The 10,096-nt window shown below is 39.8% G+C and overlaps 1 protein-coding gene across 1 annotated transcript; it reads left to right on the top strand.

Moving 5' to 3' along the window:
- Positions 1–8,135: 8,135 nt before the first annotated feature.
- Positions 8,136–9,098, top strand: LOC102401140 (olfactory receptor 2T2-like). Its single transcript, XM_006068984.4, has one exon. The coding sequence runs from the start codon at positions 8,163–8,165 to the stop codon at positions 9,096–9,098; it is 936 nt and encodes a 311-aa protein (XP_006069046.4). The 5' UTR covers positions 8,136–8,162.
- Positions 9,099–10,096: the final 998 nt, after the last annotated feature.

Here is a 10,096-nt window from a genome sequence, read left to right as displayed (position 1 = left end):
ACCCAGCAATCCCACTCCTGGGCATACACACACCGAGGAAACCAGAACTGAAAGAGACGTGTGTACCCCAATGTTCATCACAGCACCGTTTACAATAACTAGGACATGGAAGCAACCTAGATGTCCATCGGTAGACGAATGGATAATAAAGCTGTGGTACATATACATAATGTAATATTCAGTTCAGTTCAGTTCAGTCACTCAGTCGTATCCGATTCTTTGCTACCCCATGAATTGCAGCATGCCAGGCCTCCCTGTCCATCACCAACTCCCGGAGTTCACCCAAACTCATGTCCATCGAGTCGGTGATGCCATCCAGCCATCTCATCCTCTGTCAGCCCCTTTTCCTCCTGCCCCCAATCCCTCCCAGCATCAGAGTCTTTTCCAATGAGTCAACTCTTCGCATCAGGTGGCCAAAATATTGGAGTTTCAGCTTTAGCATCAGTCCTTCCAAAGAACACCCAGGACTGATCTCCTTTAGGATGGAATGGTTGGATCTTCTTGCAATCCAAAGGACTCTCAAGAGTCTTTTCCAACACCACAGTTCAAAAGCATCAATTCTTTGGTGCTCAGCTTTCTTCACAGTCCAACTCTCACATCCATACATGACTACTGGAAAAACCATAGTTGACTAGACAGACCTTTGTTGGCAAAGTAATGTCTCTGCTTTTGAATATACTATCTAGGTTGGTCATAACTTTCCTTCTAAGGAGTAAGCGTCTTTTAATTTCATGGCTGCAGTCATCATCTGCAGTGATTTTGGAGCCCAAAAAAATAAAGTCTGACACTGTTTCCACTGTTTCCCCATCTATTTCCCATGAAGTGACAGGACCAGATGCCATGATCTTAGTTTTCTGAATACTACTCAGCTATTAAAAAGAATGTATTTGAATCAGTTCTAATGAGGTGGATGAAACTGGAACCTGTTATACAGAGTGAAGTAAGTCAGAACAAAAAACCACCAATACAGTATATTAATGCATACATATGGAATTTAGAAAGATGATAACGATGACCCTATATGTGAGACAGCAAAAGAGACACAGATATAAAGAACAGACTTTTGGACTCTGTGGGAGAAGGCGAGGGTGGGATGATATGAGAGAATAGCATTAAAACACGTATATTACTATATGTGAAATAGATCGCCAGTCCAGCTTCAATGCATGAGAAAGGGTGCTCAGGGCCAGTGTACTGGGATGATCCTGAGTGATGGGATGGGGAGGGAGGTGGGAAGAGGGTTCAGCATGGGGAATACATGTACACCCATGGCTGATTCATGTCAATGTATGGCAAAAACCACTACAATATTGTAAAGTAATTAGCCCCCAATTAAAATAAATTAATTAATTTTTTTAATTCTCAAAATATTAGTAAACCAAATCCAACAATACATTAAAAGGATCAATACCATGTCAAGTTGGATTCATTCCAGGGTCACACAATGGATCAACATAAATTAATCCATGTGATACACCACATCAACAAAAGGACAAAAACCACATGATTATCTCAAAAATACAAAAACAGCACTTGGCAAAAGTTAACATTCATGATAAAAACTCACATGAAAGTGGATATAGACAGGTCATTGTTATTGTTCAGTCGCCAAGTCGTGTCTGACTCTCTGTGACCCCATGAACTGCAGCACAGCAAGTTTCCCTGTCTTTCACTATCTCCCTGAGTTTGCTCAAACTCATGTCCATTGAGTCAGTGATGCCACCCAACCATCTCATCTTCTGTCACCCCCTTCTCCTCTTGCCCTCAATTTTTCTCAGCATCAGGGTCTTTTCCAGTGAATCGGCACTTCATATCATGTGGCCAAAATATTGGAGCTTCAGCATCAGTTCTTCCAATGAATATTCAGGGTTGATAACCTTTAGGATGGACTGGTTTGATCTCCTTGCAGTCCAAGGGACTCTCAAGAGTCTTCTCCAGCACCACAGTTCAAAAGTATTAATTCTTCAGTGCTCAGCTTTCTTTCTGGTTCAAATATCACATCCATACATGACCACTGGAGAAACCATAGCTTTGACTTTATGGACCTTTGTCAGCAAAGTGATGCCTCTGCTTTTTAACATGCCATCTCAGTTTGTCAAAGCTTTTATTTCAAGGAGCAAGCATCTTTTAATTTCATGGCTGCAGCCACCATCTGCAATGATTTTGGAATGCAAGAAAATAAAATCCACACTAAGGAAACCAGAAGGGAAAGAGACACGTGTACCCCAATGTTCATCGCAGCACTGTTTATAATAGCCAGGACATGGAAGCAACCTAGATGCCCATCAGCAGATGAATGGATAAGAAAGCTGTGGTACATATACACAATGGAGTATTCCTCAGCCATTAAAAAGAATACATTTGAATCAGTTCTAATGAGGTGGATGAAACTGGAACCTGTTATACAGAGTGAAGTAAGCCAGAAAGAAAAACACCAATACAGTGTACTAACGCATATATGTGGAATTTAGAAAGATGGTAACAATAACCCTGTGTACGAGACAGCAAAAGAGACATGGATGTATAGATCAGTCTTATGGACTCTCTGGGAGAGGGAGAGTGTGGGGAGATTTGGGAGAATGGCATTGAAACATGTATAATATCATGTATGAAACGAGTCGCCAGTCCAGGTTCGATGCACGATACTGGATGCTTGGGGCTGGTGCACTGGGACGACCCAGAGGGAGGGTATGGGGAGGGAGGAGGGAGGAGGGTTCAGGATGGGGAACACAGGTATACCCGTGGTGGATTCATTTCGATATTTGGCAAAACTAATACAATATTGTGAAGTTTAAAAATAAAATAAAATTTAAAAAAAAAAGAAAGAAAGAAAATAAAATCCGTCCCTGTTTCTACTTTTTCCCCATCTATTTGCAATGAAGTGATAGGAGAGGTCATATGCCAATATAATAAAAACCATTTATGATAAACCCACAGTTAACATAATAAGCTTGGAAAAGCTGAAAACTTTCCTAATAAGTATAGGAACAAGACAAAGATGCTCACTCTCACCACGTTTATTTAACATTGTGTTCGAACTCCTAGCTGCAGAAATCAGCTAAGGAAAACAAATAAACGTTTTTCAAATTGAAAACAAAGAGGTAAAACTGTCACTGGATGCAGATGCCACGATACTTTATACAGAGAACCCTAAAGAACTAATCAAGGAATTCAGTAAAGTTGCATGAGATTAAAATACAAAATTCTGCTGTGTTTCTATATAATAATAATGAAATATCAGGAAGAGAAAGGTTTTTTTTAAATCCCATTTAAAGTTGTATGGAAAAAAAAGCAGCCCTAAAAATACATTTAACCAAATAGATAGAAGACTTATACTCTGAAAACTGAAACATTAATGAAGGAAATTCAAGATGATTCAAAGAAATTGAATGATATCTAATGGTCTTGAATTGGAAGACATAATATTGTTAAAATGATCATACCATTCAAAGCTCAGAAGAGAAAATACAATGCTCAAAACAGTAAAAAATATTTGCAAGTCATTTATCTGACAAGGCATTGTTTTAGTATACATTGTATAACAGAATACCATAAACTTGGTGACTTATAAAGAACAGAAATTTATTCCTCACAGTTCTGGAAGCTGGAATTCCAAGACAGATGGATGCCTGATAGATGCAGAGTGTAGATGTCACTAGTCTTTAAGGAAACTCAAATTAAACCACAACTAGATGCTAGTTCACACCAATTAGGATGACCATGGTAAAACACACACACAAACACACACTTATGCACACACTGAAAATAAGTGCTGGCAAGATTGTGGAGAAATTGAAATACTGTGCATTTCTTTTGGGAATGTAAAATGGTCCAGCTGCTGTCAAACATAGTATAGAAATTCTTCAAAAAATTAAACATAGAACTACCATATGAGCCAGAAATTTTACTTCTAGATATGTATCCAAAAGAAGTGAAGGCAGAGACTCAAGCAGAAATTTGTACACCTTCTATTTTTCCTATGTACATTCTAAAGTCTCTCCTAATTGATCAGACAGTTACTCTGGAATCTGGAGGAAATTCAAGTAACTCTGGGGGAATAGAATTAATTAAACTCTTGTGGCAGATTTCCCAATGGCTAAGACCTGAGGGAGTCCCCAAAGCAGTTACATAATGGCAGACACTGATTTCATCAGGCATATCCCCTGACAGATGCACTGTCTTGTACTTATTTCTCATGTCCTGGCAGATCACAGCCCACTGCAATGTGTCCTCCATTGGTTGGGCTGTGTTTTCCTCCATGAATATCAAGCCAATCACATGGATGAATCTAAACACAAAGAATAGATCTGATTCCCATGGGGTAAGCCAATTTTCCAAGGTCAATGATGACTGAGCGTAAGAAGGTTTATCAATTGCCTGGTGTGTTGGGACTAATAATCTGGTGTTTGCCCAGCATGATGTAAAGTCAATGTCCAGGTCATTTCTTCAGTGTGCATTAACTATACCTCCCTTCAGCAGTTAATAAATGTTTCATCGTCACTGGCCCTGAAATCTACAATTAGGGAATCCTAGACACATAATCTGAGTAGAGCTAGTAGTTTTAGATGGAAGAAGTAAAGAGCTGAATTGAGGCTAGTGGCCTTACCTGTACCAGGGCCTGGGCTGAAGACAAGCCTTGGGGGCAACAGAGAAAAGGTCACTGGGCCATGTCCTTTTACTCTTGCTCTATCTCCCTCCTTCAACACCACCCCAGATGCTGCATTCCTGATGTGGTTCTCAGTTAAGGTGAGACAGGAGAGCAGGATTGTCTATGTTTGGTCGTGGGTGCACTGAGGGCTGAAGAGGTTGAACAGCCTGAACAGGAAGGACAAAGGAAGGAAGAGCATGGCTATGGTAGCCATCTACATGTAAGAGACCGCACATGGACTCTGGGAGTACTTGCTCCAAATCAAGGCTCTGTGCTTGTTTATCATTTGATCTTAGGCATGTGAGGTAATGTCTATGCTGGAATCCCCTATCTGCACACTGGGAGAGCAATTACTAAGTGCAAAATTGTTAAAACTGTGGCCTGCTCATAGTTAAGACTTAGGTCACATTTACTATTACTGTTTCAGCTCTTATTATCTGTCCTGTGTGTTGGCCTTTGTTCCTGTCCAGGAATTTATTTGAAAATTTAAAATTAATTATTTCAGTGGAAAAGAATCCACCTGCCATTGCAGGAGACACAAGAGATGTAGGTTCAATCCCTGGATCAGGAAGATTCCCTGTGGTAGGAAATTGCAACCAACTCGAGTACTCTTGCCTGGAAAATTCCATGGACAGAGAACCCTGGTGGCCTACTGTCCATGGAATCACAAAGAATCGGACAGGACTGAGCACATACACATTTTTATTCTTTTTAAGTTTTGGTGAAAAACAGTATAATTCTGGGATCATCTTGTTCATGAAGGGAGTCAGGCTAGATGAAACCTGAACCATCCAAGTCAAATGAAAATCAGCCTCCAAGGAAGATTAGATAGCAGACCCTCCTCATGCATTCCAGCATCCACCAATCATGCTTCATTTAATGCCCATTTCTGCTTATGTTCTGAGAAAATAAGAGTAAATTTTCTCATAGGTGGCCCTCCACATTCAACCAGCTCAAAAAGGAATTACAAAGTATTACTTACATAAGACAATTCTGTTGGGATTTCCAGGAGAAATTGATCCTAATGGGTTTCCTTGTATGCTTCTTTGTCTCCCCCTTCCCTCTTCCTTGCTTATCTTCTTTCCACTATATTAAGTAGTCTTGTATGCCAGGCACTATGTTTTAGCAATGAAGGTTAAGAAAATTAATGAGGAAGTCAAATTTCTCACAAGCTGGGGACAAGCAGCAGACATATGAACAAATAACCAAAATGCCTATTATTCAAATGTAAAAAGTTTTTATGAGAACCCTGATAGTAAATGTGTTGATGAATACTGCCAAGTCATTTAAAACTGCCTCTCTACCTAAGATGGAGAAGGAAATGGCAACCCACTCCAGTATACTTGCCTAGAGAATCCCATGGACAGAGAAGCCTGGTGGGCTGCCGTCTATGGGGTCACACAGAGTCGGACACGACTGAAGCAACAGCAGCAGCAGCAGCTCTACCTAAGAATTGCAATACTAGTTGGTGTTTAAGATTCAAAGGCATGTTTTTATTTTAAAAACCTCCTCTGTAGAGGACTCAAAAGCTTTTTCTCACATCAGCATATAACGTACTTTGAAAATGGAATTGATCTTAGAGGGAATTACCTCATCAACTTCCACTCAAGAGACAGAAATGTCTCATCCAAGCCCTGAAGGCTAGAGAGACATAACAAGAATGAAATGTCTCTGAAGAGAAGCATTGTACAAAGAACTGACTGTTGGCACCCAAGAATAGCCTATGAGGTCAGGGAAGGGAAGGACAGAGATGGAAAAAAAATACAAGAGACAAGCCCTTCACATCTGTTTCATCATCCCAGGTTTGGGAAGAAGTCCAAAAGTTAGGTTTTCCATTTCATCTCATATTATCTATGGAAAGCTCCAAATTTACAATCAGGGTTATGAGAGCATAAATTCACTCATCCAAATGGTTCTGAATACATACAAGAGGACTTCCATGTGGTCAAAATTTACCCAATTTTATGAACTGAATTTTTTTACCTAGTCATCTAGATATCTTGAAATTTATAAATCTTGAGTTGCAAGCTCATGTATCTTTATTATAAATATATAATAAAGTTTCACCAAAACTTAAATATAAACATATTTTTAAAAAGAGTGTTGTGTCTAGAGCTGAGATAAGAAGAAGCGGTGGAAGCCGAACCAAATTAGAAAGTGTAGGGCCCTTTAAAGGTGGTTAAATTACATCTTAAGATGCACTGGTCAAACAATTCATCAGTATATCAGCGTGATATGCTTTTGAGCCACCTGTGTGCTCAATTCAAAACAATTCCTGTAATTAGAAAATTTGTTTGGTTTTCCTTTATTAAATATGATTAAGAATATCTAACAAGGTGGCTCAGACGATAAAGAATCTGCTTGCAATGCAGGAAACCCGGGTTTGACCCCTGCATCGGGAAGATCCCCTGGAGAAGGGAATGGCAACCGACTCCAGTATTTTTGCCTGAAGAATTCCATGGACAGAGGAGTCTGGCTGGCTACAGTTCATGGGGTCATGAAGAAAGGAACATGACTGAGCGATTTACACTTTCACTGTGCTTGAAGCAATTGCCCTGTGAAGGCTATTTACCCTTACTTTGAAGAAGATATTTCTGAAACTATGTGAGTGCAGATGGGCTTAAAACACTTCCTGTTTTTCCACAGAGAAACATTTTCACATCTCATTATAAGTAAATTGACAAATGCATTCTCATATGTGTAAAGCATGAGGTTACTATGGCCTTTCAAATTTGAATAAAATTGACTCAAATGTATATGCAAAAGGAGCCCCTAGCAAACCCTAGCATCTCCTCAAACATCTGTAGACACCTGTGATTGAAGGTTCAGGAAGCAGCTGAGTATCTCCAGTTCTGAATTGTAGCTTCTGTTTTTCATTCATTACCTGACATGTTGCCAATCCACTCATGCATTTCCTTCTTGTTTCACAACAGCCCTTGCTAGATACTACTCCTGCCCTGCTCTTTCACTTCACAGATACCTCCAACAAAAAGCTACTTGCATAGCAGACTGCCCTAAGTTTAAGGACAATAAAAGATGCTTACATACCAGAAGCACACCCACATACAATATTAACATGAATCATATGCTTTCTTATTATTTTAAAAATATTTGGCTGTCCTAACCCTGGGAATTTCTCACCAGTCAGTATCCTCTAAAGAATCCAGTCAGTTCTTTTTGACCTGCCTCCTCTGATCTGTTCATGTTGATATCAACCACAAATTCATGTTAATGGTGCAGCCAAAGTTTTTAGATGTTCCATCCTTCAGCCGCAGGAGCTCATAACCAAGGGTATTTTCCTGAAAAGAGAGCTTCTTTTCTAATAAGATACCCTTATCCCAGCTGTTAAATATTTTTTATCTTTTTTTTTTTTCCTTTGCACTGAAGGATCTTCAAAGAGAGTGTTTTCAGTAAAGTCACATGAAAAATAAAAGGCAGGCAGGGCTTCATCAGAATTGCACTTTTAAAATTTTGTTTCCTCCATATCCTCTAGTTCTAGTCTGGAGATTGGAACATGGATGGAAAAAATGAAACACTGACTGATTTCTTTCTCCTGGGACTTTTCCCAGAGCTGCAGTACATCGGCATCCTCATCACCTCCATTCTTCTGGTCTATATCATCGCCTTCACTGGCAATGCCATCCTAATCCTCTTGATTTGGGTGGACTCCCACCTCCACACCCCCATGTATATACTGCTCAGCCATCTCTCTCTCATTGACTTGGCCTTAATTTCTACCACAGTTCCAAAAATGGCCATCAACTTTTTCTCTGGGAAGAAAAACATCTCAAAAGTTGCCTGTGGAACCCAGATTTTCTTTTTCTTTGCCCTCGGGGGTGGTGAGTGTCTCCTTTTGACCCTTATGTCTTATGACCGCTATGTGGCCATTTGCAACCCCCTGAGATACACAGTCATCATGAACCCAAGAGTCTGCCTGCAGATGGCTCTAGTGTCCTGGGGCGGAGGTGCACTGAACTCCCTCTTCAATACCATCTACACCATGCATTTCCCCTTCTGTGGCTCCAGGGAGATCCACCACTTCTTCTGTGAGATGCCTGCTGTCCTAAAGCTCTCTTGTGAAGACACTTTCCTCTATGAGATGGTGGTATCTGTCATCTGCATTGTATTTGTTCTTCTTCCATTAGGGCTCATCATGGCTTCCTACATGCTCATCTTCCTCACAGTCCTCCACATGAACTCACCAGAGGGCAGGAGGAAAGCCCTGGCTGTATGCTCCTCTCACTTGGCTGTAGTGAGCCTCTACTACGGGCCAGCCATGATCATCTACATGACTCCCCACTCCTTTCACACTTTGGAACAGGATGAAATACTCTCCATGATTAATACCATCTTCACCCCCATGCTCAACCCTCTCATTTATAGTCTGAGGAACAAGGAGGTGCTGGGTGCTCTGAGAAAAGCAATGAACAGAAGATTCATTTTGAGTTAGAAAATCTATCTTCATTCTGTAAATAGTCTGCCACATCTATAGAAACTCTGGAACCACAAAATAGATAACAAGCCACATCTCTATACTTACAGTATCTAAGAGGTAAATATTTATCCCTTAAAGTATTTCCTATACTTTGGCTCAAAACTTAACAGTTTTGAGCCAAAACTGAGAATATGGATACCTGAGCATGACCCTGGTGTTAATATTTGCCAGCTGTATGAAAAGTTATATAAGGAAATTCTCTTAGTTGTACCAATTAAGGAATTCAATTCAGCCTTGATGGTAATTTCCAGATCTAAAATGTTTCTGATTCTATTCTAAGATTCTGTGACACTGTTGGAGGATGCATCCATTTCAATATCTTGTTCATACTCTTTTTACAGTAAATTTTGAAGTTCATACTCCAAAAATGGGCATAAGGATGCGTGTTTAGTAGTAAATATTGAAATTTTACAGTATCAAGTCACTCTGGGCTTTTTAGTGATCCAGTCCAATTTTTGGTGGATGTGTGAATTCCTGCAAAATGATCTGTGGCCAGTTCATTCATGAAAAGATTCTCAAAAGTAAAACAAGAAATGGCAGATTTTTGAGCCAACCCATGCTAGGAACTAGTCATGAGAATGTGCTTCTCATATTGCCAGATTTCCTGGGAGATTGTAGCCCAGCCTTTTGTTTATATAGAACAGAAAACTAATAAAAGAATGTGTCCAAGTTTGAAGAACAATACTTTTTGAGAAAGCAGACATGGAAAGGGACGCAAAGAGCAGGTAGTGGCTTCTGCCACACTTGCTGTTCATAGCAGTGAGCTATTGGTACTTCTTTTTTTTTTTTTTTTTTTAAGTTTCAGGTCTCTCCTTTTTTTTTTTTTTCTTTTTTTTTTTAATTTTATTTTATTTTTAAACTTTACATAACTGTATTAGTTTTGCCAAATATCAAAATGAATCCGCCACAGGTATACATGCATTCCCCATCCTGAACCCTCCTCCCTCCTCCCT

This window comes from Bubalus bubalis, chromosome 9 (assembly GCF_019923935.1).
Source record: "Bubalus bubalis isolate 160015118507 breed Murrah chromosome 9, NDDB_SH_1, whole genome shotgun sequence".
Taxonomy (NCBI): Eukaryota; Metazoa; Chordata; class Mammalia; order Artiodactyla; family Bovidae; genus Bubalus; species Bubalus bubalis.
The sequence above is the reverse complement of the archived record's forward strand: the minus strand, read 5'-3'. Positions and strand labels throughout refer to the sequence as shown.

Coding starts and splice junctions, on each gene's coding strand:
- LOC102401140 (XM_006068984.4), top strand. CDS start 8,163: ATGGATGGAAAAAATGAAACACTGACTGATTTCTTTCTCCTGGGACTT.